At 42.9% G+C, this 20,242-nt stretch overlaps 1 protein-coding gene across 2 annotated transcripts; it reads left to right on the forward strand.

The window, feature by feature from the left end:
• The first annotated feature begins 850 nt into the window (after window positions 1-850).
• MKRN2OS (MKRN2 opposite strand) lies at window positions 851-18,964 on the forward strand. Of its 2 annotated transcripts, XR_003942590.1 has the most exons (5): window positions 851-1,101; window positions 4,283-4,332; window positions 10,738-10,900; window positions 16,295-16,669; window positions 16,760-18,964. XR_003942590.1 is itself a non-coding variant. In XM_030207628.1 (4 exons), the coding sequence occupies exons 1-4, from the start codon at window positions 881-883 to the stop codon at window positions 16,536-16,538; spliced, it is 678 nt and encodes a 225-aa protein (XP_030063488.1). In that variant the 5' UTR covers window positions 851-880; the 3' UTR covers window positions 16,539-18,964. The 2 variants fall into 2 exon arrangements, 1 of the variants encoding a protein (XP_030063488.1); XM_030207628.1 differs by having other exon boundaries at window positions 16,295-18,964.
• Window positions 18,965-20,242: the final 1,278 nt, after the last annotated feature.

Consider the following 20,242-nt stretch of genomic DNA (forward strand, 5'->3'; position numbering starts at 1 on the left):
TGTGCCCTCTTGGGACAGAGAAAGCACCTGCATATAATGTATACAGCACTACATACTTCTAGTAGCACTATAGAAATGATTATTAGTAATACTTAGGTGCATTTTAGTTGTGATATGTGCCTAATTTTTTTTTGTCAATCATTTCTTGTGTATGTTTTCAGTTGTTCCTCAGCCAAGACTGTGGAAGGAGTAGGCTATACATTTTTTAAATAAATCCCTTTCCTGTAACAAATCTGATCTGATGAAGACGGGTTACCTTCAAAAGTTACTCAAAAAATGTATTTAGTCCAAAAAAAAAGTGGACTAACACGGCTACTACATCACTCTACTTAAAAGTAACTTGTGACTACACATATCTATTTTTTAAAATAAAATTTATTTTTATAAAAGTGCGTCTTCCGTACTATCTACAGTTTTCAGTGTGCTTTCTGCACCGAAGGATGTATTGCCAGATTGAAAAAATATTTCCCCCACAAAACCCCGCCCCCGCCCCTGCCGTCATCACCCCGCCCCGCCGTCATCAGCTCCACCCCCGCCGTCACTAACCACGCCCCGCCGTCACTAACCACGCCCACCGCAACCGTCAACATTTTTCCACAGCGGGTTGGGCGGGAAAACCGCAACCTTGGCAACACTTGAGTGGTTGGCTGAGCGTGCTCTCCTGTCAAACCCGCCCGAGAGAGCCACTGGTCCAACATGTAGGTAGCAGGAGGAGTGGAGAGGGCGTTGGAAATACTTCCTGCTCCTAATGACGTGAAAAGTGATTGGTTAGTTGTGCTGTCAGTCTGCCCGAGCGCCTGGTCCTGATTTGTTGGTAGCAGGGGGCGGGGAGGGCTTTTGTAATGCTTCTTATGGCGTGCAGGGTAAATTAGCGAGTACCATGCTTTCTTTCGACTTAGGTAAAGGTCTGGTAAAATTCAAGCACTGTGGGAAGGAGATCTTCAGTTACTCTTTACCACAGAACTGCCCAATTTGTGGGCAGCCCGCTGTGAGCTCCAGCAACTTGAAGGACGCCCCTGTCACTATCCCCAGTCCCTTTGTCAACGGGCATAAAGCAAGTTGTTCCTTTTTGGTAAAACCCACTGAAGGGACGTTCCTCAGGTGAGCCGATCGTTCGAGTGTGTAAGGGAAGTTTCTCATATTGCTTTTAATCCAGGGGAAAAACTTCAAAAGAAAAGCTTTGCTCTGTGCATTAGATCAACCTGCAAGAAGGTAAAAGACGGAGCCTCAGCTGGAAACCTGGAAGTCTAGTTTTAAATTACGGGTTTTCCGGATCTCACGGATCCTGGAGTATCTTAAAGATAGAATCCACTTCTTGATGGACTGCTGCTGCTGCTGCTGCTGCTGCTGCTGCTGCTGCTGCTGCTTTGCCGGACCCTCCTTCCCCCAGTGAAACGCCGTTCATTTCTTGTGGGGGGCAGTAGGACCCGGTAGAGAATGACAGAATACGTCAAAACAGGGCTTGTTGGGGCTGAATGAGGGGAAGAGCAGGGGTGATGGTGGAAGCTGCTGCACGGGTTAATTTGGGGGAGCGAAAGAGGGACAAAGCTGGATAAATATGTTCCAGGAAGAAGATGTAGGGGTGAGGGGGAGAGTAGAAGAAGAGATGCTGTAGAGAGTGGGAGTAAGAGAGGAGACATATTAACATAAGAATAGCTTTACTGGATCAGACCCGTGGTCCATCTAGCTTAGTATCCTGCTTCCAGCAGTGGCCAATTTAGGTCTCAAGTATCTGACAGAAGCCTGAATAGGGTTTGTCTATCTAAATAACAGGTTATGGATCTTTCCTACAGGAACTAGTCCAGACCTTTTTAAAACCCAGAACACTAACTGCTGATACCATATCTTCTGACAATGAGTTCCAGGGCTTCACTGTTTGTTGAGTGAGAAAATATTTCCTCCTGTTCATTTTAATAGTAGTACCATGTAACTTCCTCGAGTATCCCCTAGTCTTTGCACTTTTTGAAAGAGTAAAAAATCGAGTTACATTTACCCGTTCTACACCACTAAGTATTTTGTAGATCTCTATCATATCCCCCCTCAACCCTCTTTTCTAAGCTGAAGAGTCCTAACCTCTTAAGCTTTTCCTCATATGAGATGAGTTCCATTCTCTTAATCATTTTGGCTGCCCTTCTTTGAACCTTTTCTAAATATCCTATATCTTTTTTAAGATACGGTGACCAGAATTGCACACAATACTAAATGGAGCGATACAGGTGCATTATAATAGTCCTAGCATCCTGCTTGCTTTATTGGCCCCCCGCCACACACTGGGCAGAAGATTTCAGCGTGTTGTCTATGATGACACCTTGTGGAAATCAAGGGAGTAGGACAAGAAGGAAAATACATGCTGCACATCAAGGGGGGGGGGGGGGGGAGGACAAGAAGGAGAGACAAGGTGGAAATCAAATGTGTGCGGAATGAAGGAGAGACATGCTGGAGATAATGTGGGGGAGCAGGAAGGAGGGAGATACTGGAGATTTGGGAAGGGGGAAGAAGGAAGGGGAGAAGGGAAGACAGAGATGCTGGTAATCGTGGGAGGGGAGAAGGAAGGAAATAGATGCTTGTGAATCATGGGAGACAAAAAAAGGCAACTTTCAACAAACAGCTATATTGACTTCTGTGCACTCCTCAACCCTATGGCTAAAGAATTTAGTGGAGGTTCATGCTGTAAATGTTTTAGGTCACAATTATTCATGTTTGTGCATGGAAATCATATATCAAACTTTTTATTTTACAGTACAGTAAAGGTTTTACACTTCTTTGGCTGCACAGTATCAAGGCATAAACAGCAGTTCATGAAACTATACACACCCCTGATTCTATAAAGTTGTGGCTAGCGTGCAAAGCTGTTCACACAATTTATAGGTCAGTTATGTACATATGTAATTTAATAAGCTAACAAGCTGTTAAGTGGCACTAATGACCAATTATTGGCTATAATTGATGTTAATTGGCAGCAATTAGCAGTTACATGCATAACTGCCCCTAGTCTGTATTCTAGAAATTGTGCATGCAAATTCCGGAGTGCACAACTGCAAGGGGTCATGAACCTAGGAGGGGCACGGACAGTTCAGGGTCATGTCCTGCAGTTGCACACATGGGCTATAGTATACCTACAAATAAGCGTGAGCATTTACACCAGCCATTTGACTAGCAAAAGTGCTTGCATGTAGAGTTAGGTACATAAATGTGGACTTGCGCAAGGATTTTGTATGCTCTGAACTTCCTGCTGCCTGAGCAGTGAGGAGATTGGTGGCGTACTTCAGTTGCTGACGATGGCACTTTTGCGCATGCTCATTTCATGTTGAGCTGAGCATGCATTGGAAGTATGCCACTGATTTCCTCACTGTTTAGGCTGCATGAAGGTCGGAGCTCGGGCAGCAGACCTCTTCAGCTGGTGGGGCTTGGGCACCCCCGCTAGCTAAGGTAGCACTCAACAAGGGGGGTGGGGAGGGGGACCTTAAGAGGAAATGTGTGCCTAAGGGTGCTGTGAGCCGAGAAAGTTTGGGAACCGTTATTCTAGATCCTGTACTACCCTTTCCTTCAGTATGGTATTAATTTTCCCACCACCGTGATAGGAAGGGAGGGAAGATGGAGAGAAGGGGGACAGGGATAGGTGTGTGTTTGTGACTGCATGAGAAAGGGGAGGGGATCTATTCTGACTGGTGGGGGGGGGGGGGGAGTCCTTTCTTTATCATATTCTAGATATCCCCCTCTTTTCTACCATGTCCTAGATTTCCTGTGGACTAAATGGGCCTTAAAAAACGTAACCTGGAAAAATGTATCTTCTGCCTGCAGTGGAACAGTTTAATAGTGTTTTAGAATAATGTAGTCTGGTTTTTATAAAATTGTTTTTACATATTTTAAGGATGTATTGTGTATTGTATTATTTTGTACTGTATATTGCCTTGGGTTGAACTTTGAGGAAAGCAGTCTATTAATGTAATCTAATATATGACAATTCTGTTGCAGTTTATATTTCCTTGCAAAATATACATGCTGCCTCATTTTGAGAGAGAGAGAGAGAGAGAGAGAGAGAGAGAGAGAGAGAGAGAGAGAGAGAGAGAGAGAAAAGCTGCTCCAAGATGGCTTTGATTCCCACTGCTGCTCCTTGTGACTCTGGACAAGTCACTTAACCCTTCTGTACATACTATGTAAACCGCTCTGAATGTAGTTGCAAAACCACAGAAAGGCAACAGCAGTATATCAAGTGCTATTCCCTTTCCCTTTTAGTCTGATCGTTGAATTATCCTGCTGAATTCTCTGTTCTCTCTTTCAGAGACTATGATGGAAACTCAGATCTTCATGTTGGAGTCACTAATACGACTGGTAAGAGTCCTGCCATGCTTAATATATTGCATGCAGTGTGCTGCTAGATCCTCTGAGGCTCATTTCTTAGTTATTCATTCACTAACTAGTATCCAGAAACGAAGGTCTGAACTTATGGCTACTGTTGTCTAAAAACCATGCATTATGCAGGATATAGACACAGATTGGGCCTGGCTACACATTGCTGGGCCTGGCTACACATTGCAGGTATGGCAGTCTAATTTTCATGCGGTAATTGCTATTTGTGCTGTTAGCGCAGGTACATTTAGGCCTGGATTCAGTAAATAGCGTGCTGGGTTGAACACTCTTTATAGAACTGCGCAGAGCAGCGATTCCCGCTCTCAGCTTTGGTTGTAAGGACTTATGTCAGCTGGAAACTGCTGTAAATCCAAGTTGGGCATACTTCTGCCAAATTCTATTTATTTATTGAGATTTTTTTTATTTATAAGTTTTAACAATTTTTACATGATCACTTGTTATGGAAATAAAAGAAAAAGAGAGGAAAATATACATCTATTCAGTATAAATTCAAATTAGGAAACAATATTATCTCATCCTTTTCAAGTCCACAATTTGAGGAGAGGCAAGGTAATATTCCATGAAAATGTTTTACATAACTTGAAAATAGAAGAGAACTTAATATGCCCAATAATTATTAAGTTACGGAGTACATGTAGATAAAGCCACTAGCTGTTGGTTGGGAATGGCAGATGCTAACTTAGAATGTAGAAAATTACTGAATTGAGTTGCTTCAAAGAAAATATATTTAACTGAATTAACTTTTACCTCGCATTTACAAGGGAAATTTAACCAAAATAGTCCTCTCAACTGTAGGACCCTTGGACGGAGCTTCAGGAAAGCTTGACGTCTCTTTTGTGTTGCTCTCGCAATATCAGGACATATTCTAATTTTGTTTTTCATAAACAGTTCATCTCGATGTCTAAAGAATTGTTTGAGCACCCAGTCCCGGTCAGGTTCTAGCACAAAGGAGACGATTAATGTTGCTGATGTAACCTTGTCTTCTTCTTCTTGAAGTATTTGTGTTAGATTCAGAATAACAAAAGAAGCTTCTGGTTCTTGTTCTTGCTGGCCCACTCTATCTTTTTGTTTCTCTATCTTATAAGATGGTAAATAATAAATTTTTGAGATAGGTGGATACAGGTATCTTCAAAATGTCTGACAAGTATTTCTTAAAAATTATTAGTGGAGCCATTAGTGGAGTTTTAGGAAAATTAATGAACCTAAGAGTTTTTGCTCTTAGTTGATTTTCCAGATTTTCAGTTTTTTGATGTAATAAGATATTCTCCTTTATCAAGTTATTTTGTATCTGCTGACAAGTTTATAAAGCTTTCTCATTATTACTCATTTTTATTTCTAAATTAGAAATCTTTTCCATAGGCAATTGAATTAGTATTTGAGAAAACTTCTGAGAGAAAGTGTTCTCCATTCCCACAAGGGCTTCCCATATCGAGTCAAGAGTAATATTTCCAGGTTTAGAAGGTAGAAATGACTTACCAGTTGCAGCCAATTCAGTCAGGTTCTTCTCAATTTTCTGAGTCTGGCTCTCATCTGCCAAGTCCCTGGCTCTTTCTTCTCCGACTCCAAAGCTTGGCAATTCCTGGCTGACAGCTGTTCCTTCTGCAGGAAGCACTCCCCGGTCTATGACACCAAGTGCTTTCTGCCCCTGCTGTCGACCCCTTGCTGGCATCGTCGGGGGGTTCCGTACTTCGGGGCTGAGGGTGACATCCGCCTCAGGCTGGGGGAGCAAGGAACCTCCCAGCGCTCTTTCCAGCAGCGAGGGCTTCTGCCCCGTCATTCCAACGGGCATAACAAAGCGGTCCATTGAACCCATAGCACCGGCAGCAGTGGAAGGAATCACCCGCTGCCTGCCCCTTCACTTCGGCATTACTCAGGTAAAACATTTTTTAGATTGAGGGAAATCGGGTGGAGAGCCGCTTAACAGCGTTCTCTTCCGGTCGCCATCTTGCCTCTTTATTGAGATTTTATCAACCGCCTTTATGAACAGATTCTCCCAAGGCGGTGTACAGCAGCTCCAGCTTAACATAAAACTTGCAATTTTGTTAACATTGTAACAATAGTAAAACAACCAAATATAAACATAAATACAATACATGAGGTGAACTTGGAAATATGTTAATATAATACAAACAATACCATAATAGCGTGGAAGAATATTCAAATAACAAAGATATAATACATGTCAGCATAATATCAATGGAGCACTTAATAAGTAATGTAATAGAATATTCAAATAGCATAGATATGATGCTAATGCTTTTCTATTTAGCTGAGGGGCCAAGTACAGATATATAGATGGGGACAAGGTGGGTACTACAGAGCAAATTGGGATAAGTAGATGGGTGGCTAAATTCAAAGCAAAATCTTTGTATATTTAAACAAGATATGAGGAACTGGTCTAAGTTACAGGGTGCGCTGGAAACTAGTCTGGGGTGAAGGCTTGTGAGAAGAGCCAGGCTTTCACTTGCTTCCTAAAGTAGATGTAATCTCAAGTAAGACATAGCCCTGCTGGGAGTATGTTCCAGAGTGTGGGGGCTACTCCTGAGAAGGCCTGCCTGCATGGCGGGGGTTCTTCCGGGGGCAGAGGATCTTGATGCAGGCTGGGAGGGGGGAGGGAAAGAAGGGGACATTGTCAGGGGGGCTTGGCGGCTTTAGTAAGGAAAAAAAAAGTTATGCATGCAGGCTGGCTGGTCTGATAGTCAGCCAGGGCTGCATAACTTTTAAACGGCCCTGTCTAAATATCAACTGGGCCTGCATAAGTAGGTTACTTACGTCAGATGAAGGTGGGCCCAGGAGGAAAGAAAGGACGTCCGAAGAGGCGATCAGCTGTTCTTGCCCGTGCAGCGCCTTCACACAGAGGTGAGAGGCGCTGTGAGGGCCCGGTATCAGACGGAGGGGGGCCTGGTGGAGGGGGGAGCAGCGGTGGCGACGAGCTCAGGGGGGGCGGTGGGGCGGGGCACGGGGGCGGAGGATGGTGGGAGCTGTCATTTCAAAGAAAGGAGGAGGAAGAGAGGAAGGGAGGGGGCCGGGGCTGCCTAAAGTTATGATTTTAATGCAGGGGAGAGCGGGGAGCAGTGGCGACCTTGGGCGGGGGGGGGGGGGGGCAAGGCCGTCAATAAAGGATGCTCCTGACGAGCGTTCTTGCCCCCTCCCGATTTTTTTTTTTTTTTACATTTAAGTTTTGGAAGCCGGACAGCCCCAACGAGAGGTACAGACCTCTCGTTAGCTTTCCCGGAAAACCTTAGTGTGTCTCATTTCAATAGGGTTTCTACACTACTACTACTACTATTTAGCATTTCTATAGCGCTACAAGGCATACGCAGCGCTGCACAAACATAGAAGAAAGACAGTCCCTGCTCAAAGAGCTTACAAATAGACAAAAAATAAATAAAGTAAGCAAATCAAATCAATTAATGTGAACGGGAAGGAAGAGAGGAGGGTAGGTGGAGGCGAGTGGTTACAAGTGGTTACGAGTCAAAAGCAATGTTAAAGAGGTGGGCTTTCAGTCTAGATTTAAAGGTGGCCAAGGATGGGGCAAGACATAGGGGCTCAGGAAGTTTATTCCAGGCGTAGGGTGCAGAGAGACAGAAGACGCGAAGTCTGGAGTTGGCAGTAGTGGAGAAGGGAACAGATAAGAAGGATTTATCCATGGAGCGGAGTGCACGGGAAGGGGTGTAGGGAAGGACGAGTGTGGAGAGATACTGGGGAGCAGCAGAGTGAATACATTTATAGGTTAGTAGAAGAAGTTTGAACAGGATGCGAAAACGGATAGGGAGCCAGTGAAGGGTCTTGAGGAGAGGGGTAGTATGAGTAAAGCGACCCTGGCGGAAGATGAGACGGGCAGCAGAGTTTTGAACCGACTGGAGAGGGGAGAGGTGACTAAGTGGGAGGCCAGCAAGAAGCAGATTGCAGTAGTCTAAACGAGAGGTGACAAGGGTGTGGATGAGGGTTTTGGTAGAGTGCTCGGAAAGAAAGGGGCGGATTTTCTGGATGTTGTAAAGAAAGAAACGACAGGTCTTGGCGGTCTGCTGGATATGAGCAGAGAAGGAGAGAGAAGAGTCAAAGATGACCCCAAGGTTTCGAGCTGAGGAGACAGGGAGAATGAGAGAGCCATCAACAGAAATAGAAAACGGGGGGAGCGGGGAGGTGGGTTTGGGGGGGAAAATGAGAAGCTTGGTTTTGGTCATATTTAATTTCAGGTGGCGTTGAGACATCCAGGCAGCAATGTCAGACAAGCACGCTGAAACTTTGGTTTGGATGCAAGGTGAGATATCAGGGGTAGAAAGGTAGATTTGGGAGTCATCAGCATAGAGATGGTAGGAAAAGCCATGGGATGAGATTAGTGAACCAAGGGAAGAAGTGTAGATAGAAAAGAGGAGGGGACCAAGAACAGAACCCTGAGGTACGCCGACAGGCAGAGGAATAGAAGTAGAAGAGGATCCACCAGAGTGAACACTAAAGGTGCGGAGGGAGAGGTAGGAAGAGAACCAGGAAAGGACAGAGCCCTGGAATCCAAGTGAGGACAGGGTATCGAGAAGTATGCTGTGATCGACAGTGTCAAAAGCAGCGGAAAGATCAAGAAGAATGAGGATGGAATATTGACCTCTGGATTTAGCCAGTAATAGGTCATTGGAGACTTTAGTAAGCGCAGTTTCGGTTGAGTGGAGAGCTCGAAAACCAGATTGTAATGGGTCAAGAATAGCATGTGAGGACAGAAAATCAAGGCAGCGGCGGTGAACAGCACGCTCAAGTAATTTGGAGAGAAAAGGAAGGAGGGAGATGGGTCGGTAATTAGAGGGACAAGTAGGGTCAAGTGAAGGCTTCTTAAGGAGAGGTGTGACCACAGCATGTTTAAAGGCAGCAGGGACAGTCGCAGTGGAAAGTGAGAGGTTGAGAATGTGACAGATAAAAGGAATAAGAGTAGGAGAGATGGCATTAAGAAGGTGGGTGGGAATGGGATCAGAGGAACAGGTGGTACATTTTGAGGAAGAAAGGAGAAGTGTAGTTTCTTCAATAGTAACTTCAGGAAAGGAGGAAAGGGAATGAGGGGAAGGAGAGAGAGGGGAACGGACTAGTGGAGGGAGAGGTGGTGAGGTAGAGAAAGCAAGGTTTATCTTTTGAACCTTGTTGTGAAAGAATTCAGCAAGGGTCTGAGGAGATAATGAAGGGGGAGTTGGGGGAGGGGGCACCTTGAGGAGAGAGTTCAATGTGGTGAAGAGAAGTCGAGGATTAGAGCCACGAGAGTTGGTCAGTTGGATATAATAATCCTGTTTGGCACGTAAAAGAGCAGATTGGAAGGAGGTCAGCATGAACTTAAAGTGTAAGAAATCAGCAAGGGCCCGAGATTTCCGCCAGAGGCGTTCGGCGGAGCGGGTACAGGAACGTAGGTAGCGGATATTAGAAGTCAGCCAAGGTTGGGGTTTTGTACGCCTTACAGGGCGGGTCATCAAAGGTGCAAGAGTGTCTAAGGCAGAGGATAGAGTATTGTTGTAAGAAGAAACAGCCTCGTTGACAGACGTGGATGGTGCCACAGTAAAGAGGAGGTTTGAAACATGGGAGGATAGAGATGAAGGGTCAATATCGTGAAGATTCCTAGATAAATTAGATAGGATAGGACGGGACTGGGAGGGAGGAGATTTAAGTGTGAAAGTTATAAGATGGTGATCAGAGGAGGGATGATCAGAGGCAAGGAAACTAGAAAGGTGAACAGTTGGAGGAGAAGATGAGATCAAGACAGTGACCATTTTGATGAGTGGGGGAGGTGGAGCATAGTTGGAGATTAAAGGAGGACGTTAAAGCGAGTAACACAATTTGCTCATCTGCATTCCGTTTTCTTTTGCTGCTACTGTCATCGGAAATTGGGCTTTAGTGCATGCCAGGGTAATCTACTTGTTTATTAAATGCTCGTTAAAGGCTCGTTTAGTTTAGTGCATCTTGCCCTAAGTTCAGTAAGTGTCGCCCAAATTTGGTTGTAAAAAAATCTGCATGGTGCTCCGAGTTGGGTGCCATTTATAGAATAGTGCTTAGAGGCAATTTCTACGCTTAACTTTGGGCACAAGGATTTACACTAACTGAATCCTGGTGTAAATCCTGGCGTGTAAGTTAGGCATGGATTCTTGGTATTCTGTAATACTGGTCACGTTTTTAGTGAATACTCTGACCAGCACCAGGCCCCTCCCACGGCCACGCCCCCTTTTGACTTGTGAGCAAATCCGAATTGTTGCCAATTAGCACCAATAATAGCACTCAATTAGTGGTGCTAATCGACTCAGCCAATTTAGTTGCACGCAGAAATTTGGGATCCATTTATAGAATCTTGGGGATATTGTACGTGACCTCTGACTGTCACTCTTTTTTGTTTTTCAGGAACGGTTTATCATTACAATCAAACAGGAATTCATAGAGATGATGTTGGGTGGGAACAGTGTGTATGTATTCCTCTGATACAGCCCAGCACGTACGGTCTGATTAACCAGTGGGATCGATACCTGGACGAGCGCTGTGCCTCAGAAGCTTGGCTTCCATGCAGGTATACAGAAAAACCATAGAACACAATGGGTAGCTGTTAAAATTGGAGGCAAGAAGCCAAAGAACATAAGAGCATAAGAATTGCCATACTGGGACAGACCAAAGGTCCATCAATCCCAGTATCCTGTTTCCAACAGTGGCCAATCCAGGTTACAAGTACCTGGCAAGATCCCAAGACAGTACAATACATTTTATGCTGCTTATCCTAGAAATAAGCAGTGGATTTTCCCCATCTTAATAATGGCTTATGGACTTTTCTTTTAGGAAGTTAGCCAAACCTTTTTTAAACTCCACTAAGCTAACTGCTTTTACCACATTCTCTGGCAATGAATTGCAGAGTTTATTTCTTAAGTACTTTGATCCCCACTAAGCCGCTCAAGTCTTAAATTCTTCTCAGAACAGTATGCCTCTTTGATGGTTATCTAGAATTAAACTTGTTAATAAGTTTTAATTTAATTTATGTCTTTATATTCTGCCAGTACCATAGTAGCATTAAGATGCTAAGATAACAAAAATACAGAAAAACTTAAAATTAACAAAGCACATTTTAAGCATCGGAGCATGTACTGTGCTTTTTGAATTTGGGCTGGAGACTTGGTGTTACTGACTTTTGGAACTGGACCAGAGCTCTTTCTATGCAGGTGTTTCAGTACATGCTTTGATTCTGTGAATATATTGTGGAAACCTATGTGAACCCTGATGAAAGTTTTTCCGAAACTTGGCCATGTTAAGTCCTGTTTCCATTAAAGTTGACATTTGGATATACTCTTGCTGTATTTGTCTTTCACTGCTGCTGTTTGGTTATATGTGCTATTCTTTAACAGTGGGCGCCTAAATTGGGTCGTGTACAACTCACAATGGGGCATGGTCATAGGAGAGGCAGGGGCAGGTCAGGGGCGTTCACAAAAGATGTGCTCAGTGTTACGGAATAGCAGGGATCTGCACCCTACTTGCATGCCAGGATATAAGTCCTGGCGCTCCACGCTATTTTATAAGGAGTGCCCTTTATAGAATATCGTTGAGCACCAAATTTTTGGCACAATTTATAGAATCTGAACCAGTGTGCATAAAACATGACTAGTATCTATACAGCAGGCCTTCACAAAGGCTTTAAAAACAGTATTTCGAAAATTGTCCAAGATGAGGGACAAAAGCCTGCAAAGAGGTGGGAAAATGTGGGATACAAATGCAACAAATAAAATAAATAAATAAGATGGCGTCGTAGCGTTTAATCGCACCAGACGCACCCAGATACCTGATCAAGAACTGCTGGGAAAGGCTCCGGATCTCCGCAGATAATTGGGGAAAAGGAGAGGGAAGGTGTGGGAGAATTCTTCAACCCCCACCGGGACCCAACTTTACCACCAGATGACCTTGAATCAGTTCGGGTTAGCGCCAGGACCCAGGTGAGCCTCTTCTCTTGCTGTCAGAGCCAGCGCGTCAACGCTGGCCAGAAGTGTCGACGGGGTCTCGCTGAGCCCCATCCAACATGCGGCTCCCCCCAAGCCAGGAAGAAACAGAGTGGAATCAAGTCCTGCAGCTCAGACTCCGAAAGTAGGGGACCTGAACGTGCAGGGAGGGAACCTGTCCACGCTGGGAGAAACGGCTAGGAGCACCAGGCTGGAAGAACAACTAGCAGTACAAGTACTGCCTTCACAGATAGTGAGTACTTTGAAACAGTCTATTGATGCTCCTCTTCCTGCTTTTTCTTTGGGGACTATAGTTAAACTAGCCGAAGTGACAATGGAGTCACTCTGGGACCTGACATTTTAACATTCAGTCTTCTTTACAAGAATTGATAACTAAACACACTAGTTAAAGTATTGTCTGAAGCAGCCATTATTTAGGCACATGTAACTGCTCAACAATCCTCTGAATTGAAACTTTTAGATGAAAAAATTGGAATCTGTGGAACAAGTCTCAATTAAAGATAGAAACTTTACCTTTTGTCGATTTGGAATATTTAGAAAATCAATCTAGGAGGCTTAATCTGAGGCTGACGATCACCTTTAATTACACCTATAGAAATGGTTAAAAAATATTTGGTTGAAATCTTGTGAATGTCTGGGGACTCATTGCCTCCTATAATTCAGGCACAGTATTTACAAAGCAATGTAAAACCTTTACCTGGAATTTCTCAAACCCAAGTAGGAGGTGCTATGAACCTCTCATCTTTTTTAGAATCCTCATTAGAGGTAATTACCCAGAGAACTACTGTGGTGGTGTCCTTTGCCCTGGAGATGGACCGAGATGCAGTATTGAGACTTTCCTTTCGTCATTTGGACTCTATTCTTGGGGTCTAAAATAAGAATTTATCCAGATTTGTCTCAAGAAACACAGAAAAGGCGTAAAGTCTTTTTGGCTTTACATCCAAGGACTTTGGCATTAGGTGCAAATTTTGTACGTAAATTTCCTTGCATATTTCTTATATTATTTCAGTCTAAACAGTTTCAATTCTTTGATCCCAAGCAGTTAGAAGATTTTTTGTTGTCTAAAGAAGAGATTAATGTTATTGTCTAGTCACAGATGTACACTGTAAGACAGCTTGGAGTAAGCTACCTGGGTAGCATTAATTGTAATTATTTCCTAGATATAATGTCAAGTACTATTTTTCCTTTCTTGGATCTAACTTACCTAGTGTATAGTGGACGAAAGTAGTGAATAGATTTCAGTTATTGATAATTTTGAATATTTCTTTATGTAGTACAGTGCAATCCACTTAAGTGCAAGGGTCTGGGACCAAAGAAATACATGCAGTTAACCGGAGCGTGCACTTAACTGTTGTGACCCAAAGAAGCTTGACATCTGATAAACATATGTACAGTACTGTTTATTATATGTACAATATACAGTCTCCGTTAACTGACGTTGTACTGACGTTAGGCTTACTTGAAGCAATCAGTCATAGTCATCTGCCAGATGGTAAAAACTGTCATAGCACTGACATCCAGTGGCCTCCAGATAGGCCCGCACGGTGTGGAGACTCTCCAGCGCTCTTGCAAAAGTGACAGGAGGTTGTTGAATTTCATCAGCATGTTCCTCGCTGCTCATTTCATCATCAGCCGTTGCCTGCATGTAGGCGCATATTTGGACATCAGTGCTGTCGTTAGCTGTTTGTAAATTGTAATCAACAGCCACGTAGTGATGAAACTCCTCTTCAGTAACACCGGCTGGGATGTTAATTACCTGTTCATCTGACGCGTTTGCAACAGCTGCATCTGTTTCGTCCCTCTCCACGTCCCTAACAAAGCTTGCCCGCTTATGGTTGCCTGTGTAACATGATTCCAGGCTTCTTTCTGCATATGTAGGGAATCCAACAGTGATAGATTACGAGCCAGTTCAACAGCACGTTTATCCTTGCCAGTCTGGTCAACCATAACGCTCACCAGACGACGTAGCACAAGAGCCCGATAATGTTGTTTGAAATTGGCTATTATGCCCTGATCCATAGGTTGGATCAGAGAGGTAGTGTTTGGTGGCAGGAAGGACCACCTTGATGTTAGACAGCCTGACATCATCACTGTGTGCAGCACAATTATCACAAAGCAACAAAATCTGACGCTATTGTGCCCTCATTCTAGTGTCTAACTTCTTTAGCCACTGCTTCCAAATTTACCCAGTCATCCATGAATTTGCGTTAGCCTCGTATGACACAGGAAGTCGTTTAACATTCTTGAAGCAACGGGGCTGTTTGCTCTTTCCAATGACGAGTGGTTCCAACTTCTCACTCCCATCCTTATTGCAGCAAAGGAGGATTGTCGGTCGGTCCTTCGACGTTTTACTTCCTGTAGTTTTGGCTTGTTTGAATGCAAGTGTTCCATCAGGAATCGCTTGCCAGTAGAGACCATTTTCATCAGCATTGAAAATGTCACGAGTTGCAAACTCGTTCAAGATGGTAGGAAGAACTGAAACAACCAAAGTCAGCACCAAAGTCATCAGCGTCTTGTTTTTCACCATGCTGTTTCTTGAATTTTATGTTGTTCCTCTCCTTCCATCTTTCCAACCATCCAACAGTGGCTTTGAATTCAGCTAGTCCAAGATTTTCATCTAGCTGATTAGCTTTCTCCATAAGCAGTGGACCACTGACAAGAAACTGTCTGCTCCTGACTTGAGAAAACGAAGAAGAGCATCTTCTACCTCCTCAAATTTTCCCGCCCGTTTTCATTTCCGGTGTGGATTTGTATTGTTTTGCCAGTCTTCCAGAAGCTGGTCTTTCTGCTTCAAGATACGTGAAATTTGACTGGGATTGACACCATATTCTTTAGCAATAGATGCTTGACTTTGTTTGTTTTCTAATTTTGTAAGAACTTCTATTCGTTCAGCCAGTGTTAGTCTTACAGTTGTACAACGATGACAACTCCAGTGTACACTCTAACAACATTCTTTCGCTTCTTCTGCCTGTAGCAGTTAACCACCCCTTTGTCATGCGCCGATCGGCTTCCATATTCCACGCGTGCGCTTATGCGGAGTCTTTCTTGCAGGGCATATGACAAATTTAAGAGGGAATAGGCTTAGGAGTAACCTAAGAAAGTATTTTTTTTTTGTTACATTTGTACCCCGCGCTTTCCCACTCATGGCAGGTTCAATGCGGCTTACATGGGGCAATGGAGGGTTAAGTGACTTGCCCAGAGTCACAAGGAGCTGCCTGTGTCTGAAGTGAGAATCAAACTCAGTTCCTCAGTTCCCCAGGACCAAAGTCCACCACCCTAACCACTAGGCCACTCCTCCACTCTCAGTTTTAGATCCCTTTCATGTGTTACCCACGTACAGAAAGGGTGGTGGAGGCGTGGAATGGTCTCCCGGTGGAGGTGGTGGAGTCGAGGACTGTTCCAGAATTTAAAAAGGCATGGGATAAGCATGTGGGATTTCTTAGGAACAGGTAGAATTGGGGGTTACAGAGGATGGGCAGACTGGACGGGTCATTTGGCCTTTATCTGCCGTCATGTTTCTGTGTTTTTAAATGGAGAGTGGCAGTGGTGGAAACTACAGAATGCATTTATTCAACACCGCTGAATCTACACATTCATTTAAATGCTGGCACCGCGTATAAGTTAAGCTGTTTTCTGTCACTCTTGACGATTGACCCCCTTGTAGTATTAAAGTGTATTTGTTCTTTACAGAACTTGCGACCCTGTTTACTAAGTCATGTTATAGGATTGTTAGCGTCTAACGCGCGTTAACAATTTTATGTGCCTACAATATCCTTATAGGCACCTACACAGTGCGTGCGCTAATTGTAGGCACGTTAAAAATGCTAACGCACCTTAGTAAACAGGGTCCTTTGTGTTTTGGACCAGACATACTATGGTGGTTTTTCACTGTTCTTATTGTATTTGATGCCTACTAACAGTTGCGTGCCAGAACTCTGACTGACTGAGATGATTCTCTTTTACAGATACGAAGAACACTGTCACAACTGTTATACATTTGCCCTAGCGTTTGTTAACTACATCTTAGCTGCACAAGGTAGGAATCAACTGAGTAAGTCTGAATTTACCGAGAGATTTGTGCTACCAAGGACAAGGAGAGCCTCCAAGTATATCAGCATTTGCAAGGAGGTAGCTGCAAATAATTTCTACGTCTTGGACTGTTCAGACTTGGAAGAGATGAAGAGTCAAGAAGCCAATTTGGTATATTAACTCTGAAGCTCAGATTTGGCACAGTAAATATGACTTCCTTATGCACTGTTGGTTAACTGACGAGTCTGCTATTTACTTAACACGTATGCATAGGGTATGTGTGTGTGTATAATATGTATCTGCATGTAGGTGTTAGGCCTAGTTTTAGAATAGTAACCTTACACAATTTGCCTTATACACATAAATTGGCAGTTTTGCATATAAGTGTTAGGCATTAACAGAAGCGCCTAACTCACTTAAGACTGGATCCTATAAATCACGCGCAAAAATGGGTGCCAGACTAGATCAGTGTGCATCTTTTATACAACTGTGCTTAGCGGTGATTTCTGCGCCCTAACTTTGTGTGCCGGACTTACTCCTGCTGAAACCTAGTGTAAGTGTTGTCGCTGAAGTTGAGCAAGTAGAGGTAGTATTCTGTAACAACTGCACCCAACCTTTTTGGACCGCCCCTGACACACCCATTCCCCTTCCATGGCCACACTCCCTTTTTCTGTTACGCGCGATGAAATTTGGGCACCCGGTGTTATAGTATAGCATGCAGCCAGATGTGTGTGTAATTCCTGATCGGTGCCATATAATGCCAATAATTGGTTGTTAGCTTCCAATTATTACTCATTAATGCCTCATTAGCAGTTAAGTTGCATGCCCATCTTGAGATTGCACACAAATTTAGGCGTCCAAATCTGGGTGCAATATTAAAATTTGGGGGATAGCATGCAGCTGTTAAGCACGTGTACAAGTGGGTGGAGCATGGGCAGTTGCCAAGCAACATACACAACTTGTAGAACACTAGCAGCTATGTGCATTGCATGGCACACCTAGGAGTGCCCAGTTCTGCCAGCCATTGACCTGTCGTAAGTAGGCACATCTAACTTTTGGTGTGCTATTGTGGCTTTGCACAGGTATTCTGTAATGGCTTAGGCACGCTCTTCAGCCGTTATAAATCTAGTGCTAAACCACCTCATTGTGCCACTTCAAATGAGGCTCCAGTTTATAGAATTGCCATGTGGCGTGGTAGCCGTCTTAGTCCACTTGTAAAGGTAATAAATAGAGAACAAAGAAAAGATGGCACCTTTCTTATTGGACTACCTCAATACATTTTTTTGATTAGCTTTCAAAGGTAATACCTTCTTCTTCAGATCAGAAATTGACACCAATGACTTTCTCTTTCACAGCAGAGCTCAAAGTTTGAAAAACAAATGAAAAACCCCCCAGCTATCCATTAGATGAAGGTTTATAACTGACCAGAAGTGTTTCTCTAATGCAGAGGCAGGTAATGCACAGCTTTAGTACAGGAATTCCTCCCCTTAATCATTCATGCTGAAAATATACCCTGCTCAAAATGTATTCTTCACTGAATCCCTAAATGAACAGAAGGAGACATATCCTTTACATGGTATAAAGCTAAACATAACCCCTGGAGTCGGTGCACCAATAGGAATCCGGAATCATTTTATGAAGAAATGCAGTCAAAATAAGGATAAAATGGATTGCAGAAAATGCAGTCCAAAAACCAACTCTTTAATTCTGTGTCAAAAAGTCTGCACACATTACAAAAATCTTAAATGCAAAAAAATTCCTCTTATTGTCTTAGCAATATGACCTAATGAAAAACCTCATTTCGCACAGGAACTGCTGCTTCAGGGGTAGGTCATACTGGATTTCCCTTCAGGAAACACTGTGATAAATGCTGTGACTTTTTAGTGTTGTATTTTGGACTTTGCTATACCTTACCTATATATTTTACAAAGTTAAAAACATATAAAGCAGCAACTTAGGACATGAAGTATGTGAACCAAAACTATATCCAAAGTGTAAAACTCCACTACTAACATGTCATAAGTGAACAGGAAAAAATTATATAGTATTACACACTTCCTGCCTCACACTGGAGCCAGGAGATTGGTATAAATGTGGACAGAGACTTGGGGGCGGGGAATCCTAAAAATTGAATGGAGAGAATGGAGATGATATGGGGAAGGGGGAGAAGCGTGTTGGACAGGGTTTGTTGAGCTATTGAGCAGATTATAATTTCGAAGTAGACAATAATAAAAATCTAGAATAGCATTTACTTATTAAATAAGTTGATTAATTTTATTATTATATTAAGTATCATGATTTGAAAGTAGATAATTCTGAGTATATATTACTTTAGATATTTCTGAGAAGCTAACATCTGTTTATTGTTAGTTGAGTATGTAAATTTTATCATTTTATGTGTTTTTTTTGTTTTACATTGATTCGGTATTTAATATTGTTTTGCATAGGATTTTAATTTTTTTAGTAGGTATGGTAGTAGATATAAATGTGTATTTAAATTAAATGGATTAAATTAAAATTTAAATCTTATGTTAAAAATATGTTAATCATCCATTCTTTCATCTGAGGCAACATTTATTTTATACATTGATAGGCGTTGTCACGTCTGAGTGGCTTACAATAAAGTTTACAAAATAATTTAAAAAATATTGATGTACATGTGTGTGTGTGTATATATTTTATACATAGTTGTAATATTTAGAGTCTGTCTACATAAGATTGAAAAGTTGGGTGAAAAGCTAATGCCTATGAGCTATGAGAAAAGTGGCCGACAGACAGATAGAAGATCAAATGGTCTTGATTTACTGCCACTTACCATGAGGCCCTTTTACTAAGCTGTGATGAAAAGTGGGGGTCGTGGCCCAGTCTTTTCTGTGTGTTAAGGCCATTTTTACTGCAGCTATAAAAATGGTTATTTTATATTATTGATCAAGCGTGATTGTTGCCATTAAAATAATTTACATAGGGCTTCTTTTACAAAGCCATGCTACTGATTCTCAGTGCGGCAAATGAGAGGAAGCCTATTCAATTCCTGTGTGCTTCCTCTCATTTGCCGCATGGGAATCGCTAGCATGGCTTTGGAAAAGAAGCCCCTTGTGAGCACTTACTGCCCCCTATTTTTTAGGCAGTTAAGGGCTCATGCAGTAACTGATTAGTGCAGGAACACTCACTCTCCGCCTCCAATCATGCCCTTTCAAAGATTTGGCACTTACTGCATGACGCCTGTGTGTGTCCATTTTAAGCTGCGTTAGGTGCACATTAACACCTAAAATAACTTAGTAAAAACACCCCTGGGTGGAATGATGGAGTAGTCTAATGGTTAGTGCAGTGGCATGAGAATTAGAGAACCTTGGTTCTATTCCCACTGCAGCTCCTTATGACTCTGGACAAATCACCTAACCCTCCATTGCCCCAGGATCAAAACAAGTGCCTGTATATAATATGTAATCCCCTTTCCCTCTGTTAACTTTATACCCTAGGCAGTAGTAAAATAGCTGTACACTGTTGGTCAGTTTCTACAAGTAGACTGAAATCATCTAAACTCTTTACTAAAAAAAAACAATTTTTAAAGAGTTTTATTAAATTACTTGTATATAACATCAAGCAAAATCCAATGGTACACAACACAACAAAAACTTCCAGAGTAACAGTACTTGTGACCTGGCTTGGACACTGTTTGGAAAACAGGATACTGAGCTAGATGGACCATTGGTCTGGCCCAGTATGGCTACTCTTATGTTGTTGTCATATGCTAATAACCCTCTCACCCTCAAATCCCCTAACTGTAGATCTTCACCCCACCTCCCTCCCAACATCCCCTTATCACAGACTGAGGATGCTGGTATTCTATAACACCGCTGTTCAAAAACAAGGCCCCATTACGT

The sequence above is a fragment of the Microcaecilia unicolor genome, chromosome 6 (assembly GCF_901765095.1).
Source record: "Microcaecilia unicolor chromosome 6, aMicUni1.1, whole genome shotgun sequence".
Taxonomy (NCBI): domain Eukaryota; kingdom Metazoa; phylum Chordata; class Amphibia; order Gymnophiona; family Siphonopidae; genus Microcaecilia; species Microcaecilia unicolor.